Below are 24,823 nucleotides of genomic sequence, written 5' to 3'. Positions count from 1 at the left end.
CACATATGCATGTTTGACATCCAAGAGGTACAGTGTTTAAATCATGAATTTTTTTATATTGAACCATAACGTTAACAGAGACTAATGCCTTTCGTGTTAACAATTATTCTGTGATCGGGCTCTCTGCTCAGCAGGGAGCCTGCTTCCTCCTCTCTCTCTCTCTGCCTGCCTCTCTGCCTACTTGTGATCTCTGTCTGTCAAATAAATAAATAAAATATTTAAAAAAAAAATTAAAAAAAAAACAACAATTATTCTGTGAGAAGTTTATGTTGCCATGCTGCTTATTTGATTGCTTATCATTACCTGAGTTGTTTCTTTCTTTCTTTCTTTCTTTCTTTCTTTCTTTCTTTTTTTTTTAATTTGATAGTCCTTTCTTTTGAGTTATAGATACAGGAAAAATGCCAGTGAAATATATTGAAGCATCATTTAGTGTTACCTGGAATGTTTGTTTCATTCATGTTTAATATTACAATGGAGATGTTGGGATTTGGATTGACCATGTATTTTAATGTTTTACTTTATACCTTACCTATTGTTTTGTTTTACTATTTCTGTTTTGTGTTTTCTTGTGTTCATATTAAGAAAATATAAACTTTCTTTCAGTCCTTCTCTGTGACCATTATGCATTCAGTAACATTGCTTTAGCTAGAAATGAAGGCATACTTTTTTTTTCTTAAACATGCTTTTCGAATCTAGTCATGGTAGGACATTACATCATACCTGTGATTTCAGTCTGTCAGTACATGGACATGGTGATGCTTATGTATTTTTGTACATCTGGTTTTCATGAGTACGTTTTTGTTTTTAAAGTAAAGTCACATGTGCATAAGAGAAGTGAACCACTCAGTGGAATTTCGCAAACTGTTCACATCAGATCAGAACACAGAGTACTGTCCTGTAGCATTCCCTCTGAGCTCCTCAGTAACCCTCCCCCAGACTTGGCACTCTTTTCACCTGTAAGGCAAGAGGTTGCTGTGCTCATTTTGTACTTTACATAAATGGAGTCAGGCAGTGGGGACTCTTGTATTTGGGTTTGTTTCTGTCTATTTGCGAGTTGATGTGTATTCCCATATGTTACTGTGCATCATTCATTAGAATGGACAGGTCCCTGGAAGGCTGGTTGTCACAATCAGTGAAGCATCTGCCTTCAGCTCTGGTCATAATCCCAGGGTGCTGAGATCCAGTCCTGAATGGGTCTCCTTGCTCAGCAGGGAGTCTTCTTCTCCCTCTGCCTGCACACCCCTCACTGTGTGCTCTCTCTCTGACAAATAAACAAATAAAGTATTCATATACATATATAAAATATATATACATATATACACACACACACACTTAATTTAAATTAACATATAATGTATTATTTGTCCAGGTGTACAGGTCTGTAAATCATCAGGCTTATACATTTCACAGCACTCACCATGGCACATACCCTCCCCAGTGCCCATCACCTAGCTACCCTTGCCCTACCCTCCCACCCCCCCACAACGCTCAGTTTGTTTTGTGAGATTATGAGTCTCCTATGCTTTGTCTCCCTCTTCATCCCATCTTGTTTCAGTTTTTCTTTCCCAACCCCCATGACCCCCACCCTGCCTCTCATATTCCTCATATCAGAGAGATCATATGATAATTGTCCCTCTCTGGTTGACTGACTTAGCTGAGCACAATACCCTCTACTTCCATCCACATCATTGCAAATGGCAAGATTTCATTGCTTTGATGGCTGCATAGTATTCCGTTATATACATATACCATATCTTGTTTATCCATTCATCTGATCATGGGCATCTAGGTTCTTCCCATATTTTGGTTATTGTGGACATTGCTGCTAAAGCATTCAGGTGCATGTACACCTTCGGATCACCACACTTGTATCTTTAGGGTAAATACCCACTAGTGCAATTGTTCAGTAGTAGGGTAGCTCTATTTTCAACTTTTTGAGGAACCTCCATACTGTTTTCCAGAGTGGCTGAACCAGCTTGCATTCCCTGCAACAGTGTAGGAAGAGTCCCCTTTCCCTGCATCCTTGCCAGCATTAGTCATTTCCTGACTTATTAATTTTAGTCATTCTGATTGCTGTGAGGTGATATCTTATTGTGGTTTTGATTTGTATTTCCTTGATACCAAGTGATGTGTAGCACTTTCTCATGTAAACAAATAAAACCTTAAGAAGGAGAAGGAAAAGGAGAAGAAGAATGCATTGCTCCAATTCCATTGTATGAATACCAAGTGATTGCATCATTCTACTATTAATGGAGGGAAAGGGTTCTCAGTGCAGACTGTCATAAATGGTACTGGTATGTAAAATATGTAATTTGTTTTTTACTAGAACGTGCATGCATATCTCCTGGTTATTTATATGGGACTGGATTGTTGGTAAATAGGTTAGATATGTTCAGCTTTAATAGATGCTACCATGTTCTTTCTGTAACACTTGTGCCCATTTTCACATTCACCAGCAGTGCATGGGGATTCTGGCTTGTCCACATTTTGGTAGGTTATGTGATTTTGATGTTGGGTTCCTGGTTCATACATGATGATACTAAGTCTGGGTTTTATTTGCTTTTTTGCTGATGTTGTCTTTCTCTGTTATTATAGAGTTGGGCATGAACCATGGAATAATCTCTTCTACAAGGTGTCTAATGAGTTCCTGTAGTCATTTGTTTGTTACAATTTTTTTTTCAATCTTTGTAGGGCTGTATATTGTGAGAATGAGTCTTTTGTCCCCCTGTCTCAGTCTACCTCTGTTTCTATCTTTTGAGCTTGTAATGCAGAAAAGTTTTGAATTTTATTGTAATCTCATTCTTCATTTCACCCTTCATCTTAGAAATTTTTTCTTCTACCCTACCACAGAGACTGAATCCTTTGTGTTTCTCTATAAACACATCATTTTGTGTAAAATTTAAGTCAGAAATGGATTATAAATTACTGTCCTCTGTTGTTTCCTTAGTGTCTGAGGTTTTCTGTTTTTTCCCCCAACATGTCTAACAGACTGAAATGTATTCTGGAGAAGTTAAACTATGTTTGCTTCCCATTTCCTTACACAAATCATTTTTTTCTAAAGATTTTATTCTTTATTTGAGAGAGAGAATGAACACAAGTTCAGGGGAGGGCCAGAGACAGAGAGACAAGCAGACTCCCCACTGAGCAGGGAGCCCCAGGCAAGGCTCTATTCCAGGACCCTGCATCAGGATCCAGTTTTTAGGCAGAAGTTTAACTGACTGAGCCACCCAGGCTTCCCTACACAAGTCATGTGTTGATATAGATTCACACAGGCAAGATCTTAGATGCTGACTTCTCCGTTGACTTAATCTCTGTGTATTCTTCCTCTAGTGGTGTTAGCAGCCTCTCAGGACCAAACACCCAATTTCAGTTTGGTGTCATAGATCATGCATGGGCCTCTGTGCTCAGATGAATGATTATTCCTGTTTTCCCACAGCAGACATGCCTCCAGGAGCTGGGCACTTGCCATAAGCTTTCTGTTGCAGACTGTCCCTGCAACCATGGCAACCGGATAGATGTTGTACCACTGTTGCTCTTTACTTCACTGGAGGTAGGATAAGTTCTACAGCTTTTACTGCCAAACTGGGGAACATTGGACATCGTCTGTAATGGAGTCTGACCGACACTGACAGCTTTTGGGTGAAAGATTTCTGCCATGATGTTGGATGCACACTTCTTTGTTAGGTTGACAGAGTGGCCAGGGATGTGTCCCTGATGTCACAGTGTGCATCTTGGGGGTCTTCTAGACCCTCACAAGTGGCCCTATGGCTGATGGTCGGAAGCATCCTAAAGTCAAACCTTCCAGGTACATTGACTTTGTGATCTACACTGCATGTGACTGTAGATCTCTGCCAGGTGAGCAGCAAAAGATCATGAAGGAAAATATATTGGTTGCTGTTGTGGATATCTGCACCAAATCATACATTCATATATGTGCCTTCTACAGACTTGTCACTATTCCTTGAAGTCATGTGGTGATGTTGTGATCTGCGCAAGCATTTCCTTGATTCATATTTTAGTTGTACTTGTCATTCCCCTCATGTTTGTGTATAAAAAAGCTTGGGAATATAGTGAACGCATCTGGCTCTTGGGTAGATGACAAATAAGTTCATTGTACAGGAAAACAGATATCTCCTTCTATGGCCAAGGATCAGGAAGCTATGCTAGATGTTCCTTGAAGACACTGGGGTGTGCTATGCTCAGAGTGTCCAACACAAACCCACAGCATGTGCAGCATCTCCCTGTATCAGTTGGGGGTGGGTTGTTGAGAAGTGGAATTAGTGTGATGAAGAAGTTTATGGTGTTTGTTATGACATGAGGCATAAGACACTTGGACTTTCACCTGGGAAACTCTTTTCTTCTGCCTGTAATGGGAGATTGTTACAGACCAACAGATTAGAGTGTGGAATGTGTGTCATCTTGGAATTTTTATATTTCCTAGGATTATCCATGAACTTTATTCAAAATAAAATAGATATTTATAGATCTGTTTCTTGTTTTTGTTTTTTTTTTAAGAATTTATTTATTTATTTGACAGACAGAATTCACAAGTAGGCAGAGAGGCAGGCAGAGAGAGAGGAGGAAGCAGGCTCCCTGCTGAGCAGAGAGCCCGATGCAGGGCTCAATCCCAGGACCCTGAGACCATGACCTGAGCTGAAGGCAGAGGCTTTAACCCACTGAGCCACCCAGGCACCCTCTCAAATAAAATATATAAAAATAAGAAAAAAGTGTGGCTCTTTCTGAGCACAAGTCCCAACCATATGCCACTTCAATAAACTTACTAAGTTGCACCACAAATCATCACAGTTTTTCCTGATCACTGTGTTGAAGGATCCTATAATTTTGTTATCTAAAAACCCAAGCTGGGTGCCATTCCTTTGAAAAGCCAATGCATAGGGCATAAGTTTTGATTGGAATGGAATATCAGCATTATTCAGAAGGTGAGCTACTTGGAAAGAAGAAGGACTTATGTTCAAAAATCAATTCCAAGGATTTTGCCAGGCCTTCAGAGTTTTGTTTTTTTTCTTTTTTTTTCCAATTTATTTATTTTCAGAAAAACAGTGTTCATTATTTTTTCACCACACCCAGTGCTCCATGCAAGCTGTGCCCTCTATAATACCCACCACCTGGTACCCCAACCTCCCACCCCCCTGCCACTTCAAACCCCTCAGATTGTTTTTCAGAGTCCATAGTCTTCAGAGTTTTAAAAGAACTTGAGGACAGTGAATCATTAGGAGGGGACCAGGGCAGTCTGACACAGTTCTTGATGGCCTGTGCACTCACTGTGCTTCCTAAGGACCTCACAAAGGTGCCTGGATGTTGTGTATGTGTCCCCATGCATGGTTGTGCCAGAAGGTGGGATTACCAGTCCTTCTTGGAAGCAATTTGTGATGTACACATGTACAAAGAAGGGTTTCATCCATCCTTCATGGAAAGGTGCAGAAATTTAGACTATTAAGTTGGCCCAACAGGCCAAGGCAGGGTTTCAATTTAATTTAGAAACCTGTCTTCTAGGGGCACCTGGGTGGCTCAGTGGGTTAAGCCTTTGCTTTCGGCTCGGGTCATGATCTCCAGGTTCTGGGATCGAGCCCCACATCGGGCTCTCAGCTCAGCAGGGAGCCTGCTTCTCTCTCTCTGTCTGCCTCTCTGTCTACTTGTGATATCTCTCTCTGTCAAATAAATAAATATAATCTTTTTTTAAAATTTTTTAAAGGTTTTATTTATTTATTTGACAGAGATCACAAGTAGCGAGGATAAGGAGGCCTGTTGCTGGATTTCAGGGCATTTTCTCCTGATACAGCTGTGATTTCCCACAGATCCCTCATGAGGATGAAATCTAGAGGTGGAGGCGAAGGCAGAAATGGCCGGTTCTCAGGTGTGCCTGGTATCCCCGTGGAGCCGTGTCCTCTGTTTCTCTGCAGACCGTCGCGTTTAGAAGCTTCAGATGTGGATGCCTCAAATATGGGTGCTTCTCAATTCTGCGTTCACCTATTTATAAGATGTGGTCAGAAGTGATACTCATGGTTAGGTTTTTTGAATGCTTCTCTATGTCCCGGAGCCTACTGTCCTGTGTCCCCAACCTGGGCTTGGATAGTGCATCAGCCATTGTCACTTTGACTTAAAGCCACGCGAGGAGTGTCAGTATTCCGTTGGTGGCAGATTTGGAGGGGAAGGTGTTGAGTCCGAGATTCCTGTGGCTGATGAGGTCTGGTCCTGGGATGTCAGGGAGGGAAATAATTTCTCATTCGGGTTCCTCTGTATTCTCGATCAGCTGTGTGCAGCTGGGGAGTAAGGAAATGCAGACATAAACTCGATGAGTAGGAGTCCAGAAAAACTTGGAAACTTCTTGCTTTAAGAAAGGGGGTGTGAGTGTCTTCATCTTTAGAATGTGAAAGAGATATTCTTTTTTAATTTTTTAATTTAATTTTTTAAAAGATTTTGTTTATTTATTTGACATACAGAGATCACAAGTAGGTAAAGAGACTGGCAGAGAGAGAGCAGGAAGCAGGCTTCCCGCTGTGCAGAGAGCCCAATGCGGGGCTCAATCTTAGACCCTGGGATCATGACCCCAGCTGAAGACAGAGGCTTTAACCCACTGAGCCACCCAGATGCCCCTGAGAGAGATATTCTACTTAAAGTCCACTAGAAGAGGGTGCCTGGGGGCTCAGTCAACTGAGGTTGCAGCTCAGGTCAGGATCCCAGGGTCCTGAACTGGTATCCCCATTTCTGGCTTTGTGCCCAGAGGGGAGTCCGATTAAAGATTCTCTGCTTCTCCTGCCTTTCCCCATCTCCTCTAAAATATAAATCAATCTTGGGGATTGAGGGTGGTTAAGTTGGTTAAGAGTCTGCTTTCTGACTTCAGCTCAGGTCGTGATCTTGGGGACCTGAGATCCAGCCCCACATCAAGCTCCTAGGTGGGCAGGGATCCTGCTTCTTCACCCCCTCTGATTTTCTGCCTGTTTGTGGTCTCTCTCTCACTCTCTGAAATAAATACAATATTTTTTTCAAAATTTTATTTATTGTGGCACTTGGGTGGCTCAGTGGATTAAGCCTCTGCCTCCACCTTCGGTCATGATCTCAGGGTCCTGGGGTCCAGCCCCACATCGGGCTCCCAGGTGGGCAGGGATCCTGCTTCTTCCTCTCCTTCTCCAGTTCTGCCTGTTTGTGCTATCTCACTTGTTTTCTTTGAAATGAATACAGTCTTTGTAAAAAAAAAAACTTTCTTCATTTGTAAGAAAAAGAGCACAAGTAGGGTGTGTTACGGGCAGAGGCAGAAGGCTCCCCACTGAGCAAAGACATTCCCCCACCATCCCAATGTAGGAGGGATTCCCAGGACCTTGTGTCTTGGCCTGAGCAGAAGGCTGATGCCCACTGACTGAGCCACCCAGGTGCCCCTATAAATATAATCTTTTTTTTTTAATAAAGATTTTATTTATTTATTTGATAGATGGAGATTGCAAGTAGGCAGAGAAGCAAGCAGAGAGAGTGGAGGAAGAAGGCTCCTTGCTGAGCAGAGAGCCCCTTGCAGGACTGGATTCCAGGACTCTGGGATCATGACTTGAGCAGAAGGTAGAGGCTTTAATCCACTGAGCCACCCAGGTGCCCCTATAAATATAATCTTTAAAGAAGATGAAAATAAAAATAAATCTTAAAAATTCAAAGAAAAGAAAGGAGTAAACTAGGTATTTCTAGCACAGGGATGCTGTTTTGTCTCAGTGTAGTGTGTGTCTCAGTAACTTGGGGCCCCAGACAAGTGTCCATGATTAGCTGGAAGTCCATCTAGAAGCACTGCTGGAATTCCCCTGTGGTGGAAGTTTCCTGAAGACCTAAAAGATCAGCAGGCAGTGGGGCACAGGAGAGCTTGTCTGCAAGGGGCAGTGTGTGGGGGTTGCTTTTCAGGAGAAGGAAGTTGAAGAGTTCTGGGGAACCTGTGGGACTTGCTCCTTTCTGCTCACTGTACCTGGTTGTCAGAAGCCCATTGGTTCCTTAGGGTCTTGGTAGTTTTGAGGTGGGTCCCCTGCTGGGCCTGTCTGGACTCAGCCAAGGGGACACTGGGGCCCTTCCTCCACTCCTTTGCTCAAGCCTGCTTGCCTAAAAGCAGCCTCTACAGATCGTATAGTGATTCAATTGTTTAGGTATATCTACTGTATTTCCAAAATCAGATTTATATTCTGAAATCCTGTTTTCAGTCCATTGGAAACACCAGTGATGATGTGTCCTTTGATGTGCATTAGACGCTGATAACATTTGTTTCCATTGAGCTGATGTGAACTTCTTTTATTGGTTTGGTGCTGTCTGCCAGATCCTCCCCTAAAATATTCCCATTTTCCCTCCTGTCATTTGTAAGGAACATGGGATACTGAGGAATATGCAGGAACTGTTGCATTTCAGGGCAAACTATTTCTATTGTATTTTTCTTGTTGTAGGTTCATTCTTTTTTCTTCCTTCCTTTCTTCTTTTAAATGTTTTCTCAGCTGAGAGAGAGTGCTTGAGAGTGATGAAAGGGAAAGAGGGAGAAGCAGATTCCCACTGAGTGGGGAGTTCAACTCAGCGCTCTATCCCAGGAGTTTGAGATCATGACCTGAGCTGAAGGCAGACCCTTAACCAGCTGAACTATCTGTGTCCCCCTTGCTTGTAGTTTCTGAAGAGAACAAAATCAGAAGAGGTGTGGATAAAATGAATTGTCCTTCAACTTCCAGTCTGTTGATAAATATCTGAGAAAGGCAGAGTAGGACAGAACAGCAGAAGTTTCATCAGATAAACTAGCCTTTTATCTTTGTTTACACTGCTTTGATATCAGGGTACTGCTAACCTCACAGAATGGTTTTGAGTGTATTTCTCTGGTTCAGAATTAGAAGATTTTCTTTATTGCTATGATTTTGATAAGGACTGTCATGAATGGTTTTTGTAAATGTTAGTTTCTTTTTCTTGTCCTGAGCCATGGCTCACCATCTAACACCCAGGGGTTCTACCTACTGATTGCTAATTGAACAAAGTCACTACAAATATAATGAGAAGCCACAGCTACACAATTCTCAAGGACTATTGATCAAATTTTACACTGTATGTTTCTCCTGTTGTTTTGTGAGCATAGAGAACACAAGGAGAGTTTTAGGGTTTTGATCTGCACAGAATGCGATGTGTCATATTAAACTAAAGATAGATTTTGAAGTCCCAGAACTAAGTTGGAAGAAGCATGTGTACATACATACATGTGTGTACCTATATCTTCAGAAGGAAAAGGAACCTTGGTTCAAACCAGGTCATTTCCAAGTTTGAAAACTGATGATTTCCTAGTAAGTAAAGAGATTCTAGATTTATAATAGAAATAGTTTTCTCTGTATTGTATTGAATTTATGCTTCCTACATCTGGTGTATCTCAGTTTGAAACTATCTTCATGCGAATCGTCTCTTACATAACTGGGTTTTACTCCTATAGGATCTACTCTGTTTTCCTTATTCCTGTGTTGACCTGCTGCTTATCTACCTTGATAGAGATTTTAACAAGAGTTTCCATGGAATGACATGGTATTCAAAATTTAATTTAAATGTGAGAGTAGGGGCACCTGGGTGGCTCAGTGGGTTAAAGCCTCTGCCTTCAGCTCAGTCCATGATCCCAGGGTCCTGGGATCGAGCCCCACATCGGACTCTCTCCTCTGCAGGGAGCCTGCTTCCTTCTCTCGCTCTCTCTGCCTGCCTCTCTGCCTACTTGTGGTCTCTGTCTGTCAAATAAATAAATAAAATCTTTTAAAAAAAAAAGTGAGTGCAATTCTCCAGGGGGCATTATAAATTCCTTTAGTTAAATTGAGACATCACTCCTTCCTTTGCGATTGGAGAAGTAAGAATTCCTTAGTTGATATTCTTTTCCCTTCTAGGAAGTGATGTCATCCATGTTGGTCACTTCAGTGTCAGCACTTATTAGGGAAAAACGTGGAAACTTCATGATTTTTTTTTTTAACATTTATTTGAAGGAAACAAATATGGAACAGGGCTTGGTGCTGACTAGTTGTTCTAACTTAAACAGAACACAGTGTTCTGTAAGGAGTGATGGAGCAACAATGGTATCCCAGGAATATAACGCAATATAGGTCTCATCCAGGATGGATGGGTGACCTTGCAAGTATGATGACCTGTGGTTGGCAGTGCCCTCCCTCACTTCTACTCAGCCCTGGGGTGAATCTATCCTGTGCTCTGATCCATGTTCAAGGCACTGAATCATTGAGAAGTCCCCAATTACCAGCAGTGACAATTTCTGCTTCAAACAGCCTTCCCAACATTTGGGATAGCTGTCCCTATGTTGTTTCAGAGCCTATGCTATCCCTACACCCCTCTTGACCTGACTGAAAAGAGGATTTGTTTGAGTTGTAGAGACAGGTACCATTCAAGTTGGGTAGCATGGTACACTCATATTGAACATGGGATCAGTTGAAGGATAATACATTTTTCAGTAGCTGTTCTTCTGTGGTCAGCAATACCATGAAAGCCTGTTGTGTACATGCAGAAAAGAAGGTGGATATTTGGATATTTACATATCCAGTGAGTTGGTAGATGCTCAGGTCTTCTGAAATAGCCCAGACAACCTCAAGTATAATCTAATTTTTACATGCCGTCTTTCTGGGATTGTCTGCTCCCAGCCATGTGCTTATACTTGAATTATCCTGGCCCCAGGATAACTGCCCAGCACCCGAGAGCAATCCATGTTTCTTGCAGCAAAGGAGACAGTGTAAATCTCATGGGACATAGTGGATTTGATTTGAACTGTTTCTGTTCTCATTCAGGGAAAGCCTTCCTCCCCAAGGCAGCACTCTCTCTACGCCATTGACCAGAACTGTCACAGGGCCAGTCTATGCTGAAACACATTAACTGTAGCAGAGGTGGATGTGGAAGATGTTTTTGAATGTCTCTTCTTTGAATTTTTTCACAGTGTGTGGCACAAAGGCAATGACACTTTGCCCTGAAACTAACTAGCTGTTTCAAGGAAGCCCTAAAATTGAGAGTGTTCTTAAAGTTAGTGCATGCCGATTTTCTGCTGCCTGCATTGGTGTGCTGATGAAGAGCTGCTTAAGTCTGCAATTGTTTATGATCTTCCAATAAAAATAGTCAAATACAGATTTATCATTAGAGTACTATATTCAGTACTATATAATCCATAACATATATTAATGTTTTTCATGCATTTCTTAACTTAAAAAAGTATATATATAAGTTCCAGATTAGTTTAAAATAAAGAAAGCATACCTTCATTTATATTACAGAAAGCTCAGGTGAGAGACAGGGGAGGGGCAGAAGGTGAGGGAGAGAGAATCTCAAAGTGACTCCCTAGTGAGCTTGAGGCCTAACACAGCGCTCCATCTCAGGACCCTGAGACTGAGGTCATGACCTGATCTGAAATGAAAAGTTGGAAGTTTAACCCACTAAGCACCCAGGAGCCCCAGTTTGTTTGTTTGTTTGTTTGTTTAAATCATTTACTTTAGATCACACTAGTGAGTAGAGTGAAGACACAGAGAGAGAGAACCCTGAAGCAGACTCGCTGCTGAATGGAGAGCTGATGACGTGATCGAACCCAGGACCCTGACTTCATGAACTGAGCTGTAATGAAGAGTGGCTACTTAACCAACTGAGCCACCCCAGAACCCTTGTTCCCATTCACTTAAATTTGGATTGCTTTCATTCAGGAACGTGAACTAAGGTGTATCTGGGGTGATCTCAGCTCAGTGCTTGGTCAGTGCTGATGGCTTGGTTTTCTCCCTAGAAGCCTGTAAGAGAGGCTCTGAGGTTGTCTAGGGTCTCTGTTCAGGCTTCTAATAGCGCAGGAATGGAGGCTAGCATCAGCCATGGGAAATGACTTAGAACATGCATAGCTACCCAGACAGAGAACAGAGAATGTTCTAGTTCAAAGCATTGGCTGGACACCCAAGTCAGTCACAGATGCTGACAGGTCTCCTTAGCCAGGTAGGTTCATCTACACAGGAGAATAGGCAATCAGTGGACATTGTCTGTAATGGAGTCCCACCCACACTGACAGCTTTTGGGTAAAAGATTTCTACCATGACATTGGATGAATGCTACTTTGTTAGGTTCACAGAGTATCCAGGAATGTGTCTTTGGTGCTACAGTGTGCATCTTGGGTATCTTCCAGACCTTTGCATTTGGCCCTATGGCCGATGGTTGGCAGATCTTAAAGTCAAACCTTCCAGGTACATTGACTTTGGTATCTACCCTGCATGTGACTGTACAGCAGTGCCAGGTGAGCAGCAAGAGATCATGATGGAAAATGTTCCTGTACTGTGGTGGATATCTGAGCCAAATCACACATGTGCCTTATACAGTATGGTCACTCTTCCTTGAAGTCTTGTGGTGACCTTGTGATCTGTGTGAGCATTTCCTTGATTGATGTTTTAGTTATAATGGTCATTCCACTCATATTTGTGTATAAGAAGGCTTGGTAGTATAGTGATAGCATCTTGATCTTGGGTCAAGGACAGATGTACAGGAAAACAGATGGTCTGTTTTCATGGCCAAGGATCGGGCATATATGCTAGATGTTCCTTGAAGATACTGGGGTTTCCTATGCTCAGAGTCTCCAACACAAACCCACCTCATGTGCAGTGTGTCCCTGTATGATTTGGGGGTGGGTGGCTGACCAGTGGAATTAGTGTGATAAAGAGGTTTATGATGTTTGCTGTGTCATGAGCTATAAGGCATTTGGACTTTGACCTGGGCACCTCTTGTCTTCTGCCAGTATTGGAACACTGTTATAGACCAACAGGTTATAGTATAGGATGTGTGTCATCTTGGAATTTTTACATTTATTGAGATTATTGGTGGACTTCATTCAAAACAAAATAGACATTCATAGGTCTGTTTCTTGTTTGTTCATTTAAGTTGTTTTGATTGTACACATAAGTGAATACGTATAGTATTTGTATGTCACTTAGTTCACATCGCATAACACCTTCTGGGTCAAACTACATACCACAAATGGCAAGATACAAAGAAAAAAGCTGAAAGAGACACAAATACAATGTATAGCCTGAATGATACCAGTGTGGAATGGAGAAGGATGATGGGCAACCTGAGGAAGTGGGGATGGGAAGTACAGGCTTCCATGGGGCGAAAAGAATACAGGGAACTCCTCCAGTGCTTTCCCCATAGCATTTTATGGTGCCAGATATTAGCTACTATTGGTGAGTATAGTAGTACCTATAGAGTTTTTGAGTCCACATGTTGTACACCTAATGTCATGGGACATTGTAGATTATATATTAATAGAAATGAAATCAAAGTGGATACCAAGAAGTATATACATATGTAGATTAGTATCTTACGAAGTTGCAGGTAAAGAAAACTAACCCTACTCTTCGAAAGAAGCTAATCCTAAGTTCTCATAGTAGGATAAAGTCGTAGGAAAGTAAACTGATCTGTATCACAGTGGAGATAAACTTCCTTAATGTAGAAGGGAAGGGACAGGGAAAGAGAAGCACGTGCCCAGCAGAGCAAAGAAGGGAATTGGAAAACCAAGAAGATCCTCTGGTGCTCACAGGCAGCCCAGGAGGAGCAGCCCAGGCTGTCCATGGAAGAACAGTCATTTCTGTGAGAGCTTCTTAATTCCATTTCCTTTAACTTGGTCTCTCTTCTTTCAACACTGAGGGCTGTAAGGAAGGCATTTCTTTTGAAGTGGATTCTTCGGGGAAGACCAGAAAGTGCAACCATGTTGTATAACTGGCAAAGTCAGTTTTCATTTTAGGCAAAGTCAGTTTTCAGAACTAAACCTATGTTCTAAGAGGTGATCCTGTAGCCTGAATCCATGTGGGGTTGGCTTGAATGAAGAGTGAAGGGAAGAGAAGGACTCCATACTCACCTGGATGCTCTGCCCCCTTTTAAGGAACCTTTGAAACTATCGTGATTCAGTCTGAAACTTTGGTCCATGGTTAGGAAATCAGTCTTAATAACTTGTCCAATTTTAGGAATTCCCTGCTTTGTTTTGTTTTTGTTTGTTTGTTTTTTCATAAATTTCCTTATTTGGGGGCACTGGGTAACTCAGTGGGTTAAAGACTCTGCCTTTAGCTCAGGTCACGATGCTAGGGTCCTGGGTTCGAGCCCAGCATCGGGCTCTGTGCTCATTGGGGAGCCTGCTTCTCCCTTTCTCTCTGCCTACCTCTCTGCCTACTTGTGATCTCTGTCTGTCAAGTAAATAAATTAAATCTTAAAAAAAAAAACAAATTTCCCTAATTATTATTATGTAATGGTTTATGGAGTTAAGGCATTGCCAGTTTTGTTTTATTGATTGAAAGGGGCATTACTTTCTGTGTTCCATTAATGTTAACCTTTTACTTTATTTACTTAAGACTTTTCTTTATTTCATTCCTCTACTAAATTTCATCCTAGTGTCTTCCTTTTTTAGTTCCTTGGTGAAAATTAAGTTGTTTATTCCAAGATTTTTCTTAGCTTTGTATTGTATAACATGAACAACTTGGGAAATGGGAAGTCTAGTAGGGAAATACTGGCAGAAATAAACAATACAAACAATGACCGAAAACAGTAAAAAAATTAAAATGGTGACTTTAAGGCATTTCTGTAATGATGTCAGGTGTGAACAAGGAGTTTTACTGTTTCTTTTTCAGTTCAGATTCCTTTACTCTATTTTTGGTTGCATAATTGTTCTGACTAGAGTGTTTAGTACTCTACTCAAAGGCAGTGGTGGGGTCACTTCATTACCTGCTGATGATAGAGGAGAATGTTGCAGACAGTCCCTACTGAGTAGGTTTCATCTTTTCATACATCTTGGGCATTCATTAGGTTGGGGTTTCCTTCTCTCTCTACTTTGAGTGCTTTTAACATGACACGTTGTCCAGTATGCCCATATTTGCATTCTGTCTCCCTTAATGTGATCATGTCATTTTTGCCCTTCGTTCTGTTAATGTGGAGTCTCGAATTTATGGTTTTATGTATGTCAGAGAGCCCTTAATTCCAGGTCCATTTCCCACTTGATCATCTTGTAAAAAGGGAAAAATGTGTGTTTGATTCAGTTTACTCTCTTTTATTGGGCACTTTGAGTAAATTTGCTCACAGGTAGAGTTTTGCAAACTTCATTATTTGTAGTGTCTTTGGCTTGCATGAGCTGGGAATGCTGGTGCCCCAGAGAGAGTGTTCTGCTAGTTTCTCTGATATTCATGCCTTGGAAATGTTTGAGGAGATTTGCAGTCCTTTCCCTTCAGTGTCTGTTTGAATATCCAGTGAACTCATCTGGGACACAATTTTTGTTTCTTGGATTATTTTCATCTATTCCTCTTTCATTTGGCTTCCCAGTTGTAGATCCGTTGAGATGTTTTCTATTTTCCTGAGTGATCCAGTCTAAATTTGTTATACCTTTTCTGAAATTTGTACTTGTCTTTTAGTATGAATTTGTGGGCACTGATTATCCACTGTTGCCTCTTATAATTACTTTTATTCCTACAGTCAGTTATAGTGTGTCTGCTTTCACTTCTTCACTTATCATTGTAGTCAGTCTATTTTTCTGTTATTCTTCATTTAGTTAATCAGCTGCCAGTGTTGATCTTTTCTGCCAAACAACTCTTCCTGTGCTTGATATATTCCTATTTTTACTCCATTTGATTCAGTTCAGTTATCTGTTTTCATATCCTCCGTTCTTCTGCTAATTTTGAGTTCATATTATCCTTTTCCTAATTGTTAGAGATACATTAAAGTGATTTCTGCTACACCATGACCATATCACAGAATTATCTATTAAGATATATGGTCAATACGTTGTGTGCCATGTTATGTATCTATGGAGAAATGAGGTCCTGATGACTCCTTGTCAGCCATGTTTGAAACAGACATTGTCTGTTTGAAACAGATATTGTCTGTTTCACTTGATGTTTCTGCATTAGTAGTCTTCAATATATTCTTCTGATTGTAGTAAATGCAATGGTTTTACTTTTATTTGGTATCTTTCAGCTGTATCTTCACATGACACCCAGAGTTTCCTGTTAAAGCAGAGCATAGAAGGTTTTATCCAGAATGGATCAATGCCCAGATACAAACATAGTGCCGTTGAGATTTTATACTTACACAGAGACTGGGACAGTGATGGGGAGAGTGAAGGGCATCAGAGAAATCCTGGGTGATACACCCAAACCAAGGCAATTGCCCTTAATGAGAATGTCACTGCCCCAAATGGTAAAGTATATAAACTGCTGTGGAAAACCTCCCTTTTTAAGTCAACTGTTTCTGCAGAGCAGTGTGTTTCTGTCAGCAAAAGCTCCAGTCAGATATTCAAACATAGTTATTCGTGGATAGACCATTTGGCAGATCTGGAAGGTAACCTAGTCCATGCTGAAGATAATGATTTGAGCCATTTGGAAAATAGGACTGGCCTGACCTTAAATCAGAGATTTAGAAATGAAGAACAAAGTGCTCAGTGGGATCCATATGAGAGGCGCTTCACTGAGGAGTCAACCTTCCAGAATGACCAGAGGCTTTTCACTGGAGACATAATTATTCAATGCACTGCATCTCAGAGAACATTGAACCAGGGCTCCAGTGTTCACCGATGTGTCAAGGCTTGGTTTACAGGAAACCATTATGAATGTGATAAATGTGGGGAAGGCTTTCATCCAAGCTGTAACCTCAGTGTCCATAATGGTCACCACTTGGGAGACAGTCCTCATAAATACAATGAATGTGGGAAAGCTTGTAACCAGTCCTCTAGCATTGGTGATCATCAGAGAATTCATGAGGGAAAAAATGCATTCAGTTCTAATAAACCGGGGACCATGTTTAGTCAGTCATCAAGCCTAAACATCAATGAGATAATCCCTTGGGGAAAGGAAACTTACATTTTTAAGGAATGTGGTAAATGCTTTGACTGCCACTCAACACAATCTCAACATCAGCTAATGCATACTGGACAAAAAATATACAAATGTGAAGAAGGTGGTCAAACTTTTAATGACTGTTTATCAAAAAATGAACATTCGCGGGGCGCCTGGGTGGCTCAGTGGGTTAAGCTGCTGCCTTTGGCTCAGGTCATGACCTCGGGGTCCTGGGGTCCCGCATCGGGCTCTCTGCTCAGCGGGGAGCCTGCTTCCCTCTCTCTCTCTGCCTGCCTCTCCATCTACTTGTGATTTCTCTTTGTCAAATAAATACATAAAATCTTTAAAAAAAAATGAACATTCACAGATGTATTCTGGAGAGAAACCCTACAAATGTCAAGAATGTGGCAAGACTTTTAACAATCACTCAGGTCTTAATAGACATCACAGAATTCATAATAGAGAGAAACCTTACCAATGTCATGAATGTGGCAAGAGCTTTAACAAGCACCCAGCCCTTATTCAGCATTGCAGAATTCACAGTGGAGAGAAACCTTACCAATGTCAAGAATGTGGAAAAGCCTTTTGTGACAGGTCAACCCTTACTCAACATCACAGAACTCATACTGGAGAGAAACCTTACCGATGTCAAGAATGTGGCAAGGCCTTTACCTGGAAGTCAAATCATTCTCGGCACCACAAAACTCATAGTGGAGAGAAACCTTACCAATGTCAAGAATGTGGCAAGGCCTTTTGTGACAGGTCAGCCCTTACTCAACATCACAGAACTCATACTGGAGAGAAACCTTACCAATGTCAGGAATGTGGCAAGGCCTTTAACCATAGCTCAGTCCTTGCTAAACATTACAAAATTCATACTGGAGAGAAACCTTACCAATGTCAAGAATGTGGCAAGGCCTTTTGTGACAGGTCATCCCTTACTCAACATCACAGAATTCCTACTGGAGAGAAACCTTACCAATGTCAGGAATGTGGCAAAGCCTTTAACCACCGCTCAGTCTTCGCTAAACATTACAGAATTCATACTGGAGAGAAACCTTACCCATGTCAAGAATGTAGCAAGGCCTTTATACACAGCTCAAACCTTACTCGGCATCACAGAATTCATACTGCAAAGAAACCTTACCAACGTCAAGAATGTTGTTAGGCGGGGCACGTGGGTGGCTCAGTTGGTTAAGCCTCTGCCTTCAGCTCGGGTCATGAACTCAGGGTCCTGGGATCAAACCCCACATCAGGCTCTCTGCTCAGCAGGGAGCCTGCTTCCTCCTCTCTATCTGCCTGCCTCTCCTCCTACTTGTGATCTATCTCTCTCTCTCTCTCTCTCTCCCCCTCTCTGTCAAATAAATAAATAAATAAAATCCTTAAAAAAAGATGTTAGGCCTTTACAGGCACTCGGTCCTCACTAAACATCATAATATCCATATGGGATAGATGGTTTACCAGTGTACAGGATGTTTTAATGGGGCACCTGGGTAGCTCAGGCAGTTTTGTGGCTCAGGTCATGATCCCAGGGTCCCAGGATTGAGCTCTGCACTGAGCTCCCTGCTCAGCAGGCAGCCTGCTTCTGCCTCTCCCCCTGCCTGAGCCTCCTCTCTACTTGTGCTCTCTCTCCATCTCTCTGTCAAATACATAAATAAAATCTTTAAGAAGGAAAGAAAAAAAAGAGTGTGAGAAAAATTGGTTAAGAGTGCTCACCGATTCATGCCTATGAGAGAATTCATATTAGACAGTAACCTCACAAATGCAACCAGTGTGGCAAGGCCTTTGTCCAGCACGCACGCCTTCTAAACTGAGAATTCGTACTGGAAAGACAACAGATGAAACAGATGGCCAAACTACTAGCAGGCACACAACCCTTCCTGCACATCACAGAATTCATACTGCAGAGAAAATTATGGATGTATTGAATGTGAGAGAGTGCCCAAGGACTGCTCCCTCCTCACTCCATTTGAGATATTTTAAATAGGAGAGTAAGTATACAAATACTAAGAATGTGTCTCATCTCTCAGTGGGACTCCCAACTTTCTTAAATTAATATCATTGTTTTCATATAGGAGTGGAAGTGTGAAATGTAAAGAATGTGGCCAAGCCTGTAACTGGAATTCAGTGCTTACTCAGTATGTCAAAATGCTCACTAGATTCAAACCCTTGGAACATCGTGAATGTGGAGAGGCCTTCATTTTAGTATACATTGGAGCACACACCAGAGAGTGCGTTAAGGAAAGTCAATTGAAAGTTAGCAATGTTTAGAAAACTATTGAATTGAACATCAGATGCCATGAATGTTACAGAAATCAAGCCAATGGAATACATTATTCACCCTACTCAGACATTACCCTGCATGAAAATAGTGATTATAAGGAGAAATCAGACTTGAACACTTAGAAAATGTATATGGTAGTCTGTTGAACAGATTTAGGGGATGGACTTTTTCATATATATAAGGATTTCAGTCTTTTTAAATGTTTACATTAACCTTATTTGAGATTTGTGACTAACAATATTAATTTGTTTCCTCTGAATTCACTCCAGAAAATTCCTCTGTTCCTCGTGGGTGTGTAAGAACACAGGGCTGATTGTTGCTACATCAAAGATATTAGATGTCCTGCTCCATTAAGTGGGACTCATTTGTATCTAATTTTCCATGGAAGAGGACTGTATGATATACAACATATGAAGTACAACTCAGTGGAGATGGTGCTTACGGTTATAACACTGATGTAAGATTCCATGGGATAGGTGTTCGGAGCACACACTTCTGCATGTATTGAAACTAAGGAACTTCTTCAATAGTAGATGTAAAAGGTTTTCCTTATTGCTCTTTAAGAAAAAAGAGGTAGCCATGCAGTGAACTCTGAATGTATCTTCCTAAGTGCAGTTGTTAGAGAGTATGACTTGATGTGGTTAAATGAGAAAATGCTGACAGATGACCGCAGGAGGGTAGCTAACTCTTCCCTACAATGCCATACAATTGAACATACACATTTCTGAGCAATGTACCTCAATCCTGAAAATTTTGGAAATAGGTACTCCCACATCCTAATGACAACACTTGAACACTTTTGCACATGTGTGTTCTGTATTTCAAATGGAGACAATAAAGTGGATTTGATATGCATTACTCAGTGTATGTATGATGTTAATGTATTTTAATTAATAAAACTGGTGTTTTTTCTTTAAAATATTTTATTTATTTTGTTGACAGAAAGTGATCACAAGTAGGCAGAGAGCTAGGCAGAGTGAAAGAGGAGGAAGCAGGCTCCTGGTGGAACAGAGAGCTCAATGGGGGGCTGGATCCCAAGACCCTGGGATCATGAGCCAAAGGCAGAGGCTTTAGCCCACTAAGCCACTGAGGCCCCCCAATAAAACACTGTTTTTTAACATTCGGATATGGGTATGTCATGAATGATGTGTTATTCTACGTGTAGTGTTCATCTATTTCATTGCGGGTTGTAGGAGCTGATGGAATCCATCACCTGTTTGGTACTGGAGTAAAACAATATACCTAGGACACCATTTTCCCAGTGCTCTGAAGGTTTAAGGGGTATGTGATTATATTTCCCCAGTCTATGCTATGATTTTCTCCTCTTTGTGAATAGGATGATATTACTGTATGTGTATTACCAAGCTTTGTGACATAGAGGTATTGTTGGAGTTTTAGCTCATGTACTCCATGATACTGCTATTTGGCATTGGTTTTGTCTAGCCAGTAGTGTTGTCGGGGCCTTGTACTGACAGGAGCTCTTCCACTAGTGCATTCCCCAGTCAGCACGCTATGACAAGTTAGTGGAACGTCTTATACAATATCTGTACTCTCTCCTAGTGAGCCGCCATCACTCCTTTCTTCCAATGCCTTCCTTCCCATGTCCCATAGAGAAGACTCCCCCTCCACCAGAGCTTCCCTAAATCTGATTTAGTCAGAATGGCATATTCTGGACATAGACTTGGGACTCTATAGTATTGTCCCATGGCCCCAAATGAAAGTGTGTGCCCCACATCCTGCATTGAGTGTGGTTTTCATGTGTCTGTGAGGTACACATGCACATATGACCATCCTATGTGTGTCATAGATACCCCATAAGAAAGAGAAATCTTTCCCAACTAGAGTGATGTAGTAGCCTAGGGAAGAGACAAAAAAAATATTTAAGATGAGGACTTAGCATGTAGGGTAGGACAACTGTGCTGAGCTTCCCAAGTGACTTCCTAGATGTAGAAAAGTTAACTTGTACTTGTTTTATGACCTACTTATCTCCAGATCTCCAGTTGTATTCACCCTCATTTTTTTTTTCTTCACTACATAAGAACCACAGCCATTCTCTTTTTTGCCTGTGTTGTGGAGAGAGTGTCTTCAGAAGATGCTTAATTGAGATTAGACAGATGGAAAGCCAATGGGTATTAAGACATATAGCATGGGGATGTGTTTATTGAATCTAATTAAAATATGAGGAAGGTACCATCCTTCAAGAGAAAGACAAGACCTATTAAAACTAATTGTGAGGAACTCTTTCCCGTGTGGGGAGGGACTTGGAGTTGGCTCCCTTTAGTCACTGCAAAGGCACAGGCAGCTCTTGCTAATATCTTCTGATGAATACATGTCATGGGGAGAAGAGATGGCTAATGTGGGTTTCTCAGGAGTAGGGAAGGCCTGCTTTTTCCTGATGATATGATTGGCCTGCTGTGTCTTCTTGAGGAATAATGCTGTTGGATGTCAGTGATGACTGTACTTCCCTGCCTAGATCTATGACAAGGGATGGAGGAGGGTGTTTGATGATGCAGTCATGTGGGCAGCTTTAAGATGTCACGTGGTAGAATAGATGTTTGAGATGAAGAAGCCTTCTGGACAGTGGAATAGGCTGGATCATCTGGGCATGTGCTGTGGTTGCTCCCTCATTTCCCAGGTAGGTAACCCCCTTCAAGGTCAGATCCAGTGTGGTTGGGAGATGCTTCAGGGAATCTGCTTCACTGCTGTGCCAGACCTTCCTCCCTTTCTTCAGTGCCATGATGAATGTAGTACTACGGATGTCTGGGTGGCTCAGTCATTAAGTGTCTGCCTTAGGCTCAGGTCATGAGCCCTGCATTGGGCTCCCTGCCCAGTGGTGAGTTGATTTATCTCTCTCCTCTGCCCATCACCACCCAGCACCACAAGTGTCTCTCTCGTTCTCTCAAGTGAAATATATTTCTTAGATGGGGTGCCTGGGTGGCTCAGTGGGTTAAAGCCTCTGCCTTCGGCTCAGGTCATGATCCCAGGGTCCTGGGATCAAGCACACTTTAGGCTCTGCTCAGCAGGGAGCTTGCTTTCCCCTCTCTCTCTTCCTGCCTCTCTGCCTTCTTGTGATCTCTGTCAAATAAATAAATAAAATCATATATATGTATATATATATATATTTCTTAGAGATTTTGTCTATATATTTGACAAAGAGAGAGATCACTAGTAGGCTGAATGAGAAGGGAAGGCAAGCTCCCTGTTGAGCAGAGAGCCTGACATGGGGCTTGATCCCAGGACCCTGAGATCATGAACCAAAAGCAGAAGCCCAACCCTCTGAGCCTCCCAGGCACCACAGCTGTTGGTATCAGAAAGATTGCCTAGGGGTGCCTGTGTGGCTCAGTGGGTTACAGCCTCTGCCTTTGGTCATTGAGAACAGCGCAGGATAAACAAATTTTCCTCTCCTCACATTCATTCTGTTGTGTGAACTGAACCTCCACACCTCAGCCCCAGAATAGAACATTCAGACAGAGCCGGGGATCAAGGGCAGAGGTAGCTTCATTGCTTTGCCAGCCCAGGAGGCTTCAGAAGGTCGGGGCCGTGAAACCTGCAGCCCACTGGGAGAAGGAACCAAGGGTTTGTTGGAAAATGCTGGATAATGGCCGATTTCCAGAGGAGTTGTGTCTGTGCTGCCTGTTCATCATGTTCTCAGGGTGGAACCAGGTTCCTGAAAGAAAGGGCTGAGAAGTGAGTTGAGGAGAAGTGAGTTTAGGAGGTTTGTGGAGAAGAGAAAGGTTACTTGTTGGAAATGGGAGTCTCACTGAAGCATTAATTACTTTTTTTCGTTGTTCAACTTGATGCCTTCCAAGTGGTTTTTATTTCAGTCACCAAGACAGCTATTGTAAGAGGATTTCATACTTTACACTGAGAAACCACTCAGTGTTTTCTGGAATGGCTAAAATAAAAAAAAAAAAATCACAAAAGGGTAACAACCAATTTTCCTGAGAATGCTGAGAATTAGAATTCTCATATATCCCCGATGGGAGGGTAAAAAGAATATGCAGTGTGGAAAATGGTGTGGCAGGTCAGAACGGTGTGGCAGAACAGAAACACTTACGGACTGAAGGGGAATATATGTCTCCCTTCTTACTGAAGGGAAAATGTCTCTTGGCCTGAGCATTATTTTTGAACGCTTATTTTGAATCAAAGGTAGATAAAGGAAAAGTTCTGAAAGTCTTTATTTTGCAAGAGACATTTGATTTATATGGGAAAGTTCGGTCTGTCAGGGGTCTTCTTCTGTGTAGCAGAAAGAGGGAGAAGGAGGCAGTCTTCTGAAACTCTGATGGTGGGAAGGCAGGGCTCGAACTCTGCTCCCAGCCCCAGCCTTGGTTCCCCTGCTTGGCCTGGTCACCATCCCAGTTCCTTCTCAGCAGGGTCACCTGTGGAGTTTCAGGAAGGAGCTCCTCTGCGGGCCTCCCCCTCAGATTCTGTCAGTTGGTTTGGGCAAAATCAACACTGTTGTGTTAATTAAGGGCTCCAGGAGATTCTCAGTGTGGCCAGAGGGGAGCCTGAGGGCTTTTGGTGGGTTTCTGAGAGTGGATTTGCTGCTTTGGTCCAGGAGAAGTGACAGGGTCTCTGCTCCGTGAGTCTGGGAAGGTCGGGTCCATGCAGCCCACAGTTCTGATGCTGTTGCTGAAGTTGTGAGTGGTGGTGGGAAGGGACCCCTCCCTCCCCACAAGGCAGGTGAGGAAAATGCAGGGATGGGTGTCATCACAGGAGCTCACAGTTTCTGAACTGCTCCAGACACAAAGGACTGGGAAGTTGGACCTTTTCTGCATCTCTGAGTCCTGCCTGTGGGTGAGCGGTGAGGAGAAGGAGCTCTGTTGCTGGATTTCAGGGCATTTCCTCCTGATGCAGCTGTGATTTCCCACAGATTCCTCATGAGGACAAAATCTAAAGGTGGAGGTGAAGGCAGAAGTGGCCGGTTCTCAGGTGAGCCTGGTGTCCCCGCAGAGCCGTGTCCTCTGTTTCTCTGCAGACCGTTGCGTTTAGAAGCTGCAGGTGTGGATGCCTCAAATCTCGGTGTTTCTCGGTGTTCACCTGTTTTTTTTAAGACCTGGTCAGAATCACGGTTAGGTCTTAGCATAGAGAATGCTTCTCTATGTCCCAGGTCCTTCTGTCCTCTGTCCCCAACCTGGCTTCGATAGGGCATCAGCTGTTGTCACTTTGACTTTAAGTCCCTCGAGGGGGTGCCTGGATTGCTCCGTGGGTTAAAGCCTCTGCCTTCAGCTCAGGTCCTGATCTCAGCGTCTTGGGGTTGAGCCCCACATCAGGCTCTCTGCTCAGCAAGGAGTCTGCTTCCTCCTCTCTCTCTGCCTGCCTCTCTGCCTGCTTGTAACTCTGTCTGTCAAATCAATAAACAATATCTTTTAAAAAAATAAAAAAAATAAAAAACAAACTCCCGCGAGGAGTGACAATATTGCATTGGTGGCGGATCTGGAGGGAAAGGTGTCGAGTCCAAGATTCATGTGGCGGATGAGGTGTGGTCCTGGGATATCTGGGAGGGAAATTGTTTCTGATTCAGGTTCATCTAGATTCTCAATCAGCTAGGTGCAGCTAGGGAGTATGAAATGCAGATACAAGCTCAGTGGGTATGAGTCCTGAAAAACTTGGAAACTTCTCATTCTAAGAAAGGGGGTGGGTGTGTCTTTATCTTTAGCACGTGAAGTAGATATTCTACTTAAAATCCACTAGAGGAGGGTGCCTGGGGGTCTTTGCTGAC

The 24,823-nt window shown here is 42.3% G+C and overlaps 1 protein-coding gene across 1 annotated transcript in view; it reads left to right on the top strand.

Annotated features, from left to right (window-relative positions):
• The window catches only part of LOC122913333 (zinc finger protein 883-like), a 29,568-nt gene extending 11,583 nt beyond the window's left edge, over window positions 1-17,985 (top strand). Inside the window, exons 5-9 of the mRNA XM_044260090.1 lie at window positions 3,437-3,550; window positions 3,747-3,855; window positions 12,140-12,247; window positions 16,240-16,857; window positions 17,210-17,985. Coding sequence (XP_044116025.1) covers window positions 3,437-3,550; window positions 3,747-3,855; window positions 12,140-12,247; window positions 16,240-16,857; window positions 17,210-17,985 — 1,725 coding nt within the window. The remainder of the gene's footprint in view (window positions 1-3,436; window positions 3,551-3,746; window positions 3,856-12,139; window positions 12,248-16,239; window positions 16,858-17,209) is intronic.
• The last annotated feature ends 6,838 nt before the right edge of the window (window positions 17,986-24,823 follow it).

Source organism: Neovison vison, chromosome 7, assembly GCF_020171115.1.
Source record: "Neovison vison isolate M4711 chromosome 7, ASM_NN_V1, whole genome shotgun sequence".
NCBI classification, from domain to species: domain Eukaryota; kingdom Metazoa; phylum Chordata; class Mammalia; order Carnivora; family Mustelidae; genus Neogale; species Neogale vison.
Note: the sequence above shows the minus strand (reverse complement) of the source record. Positions and strands in the feature narration are given on the sequence as shown.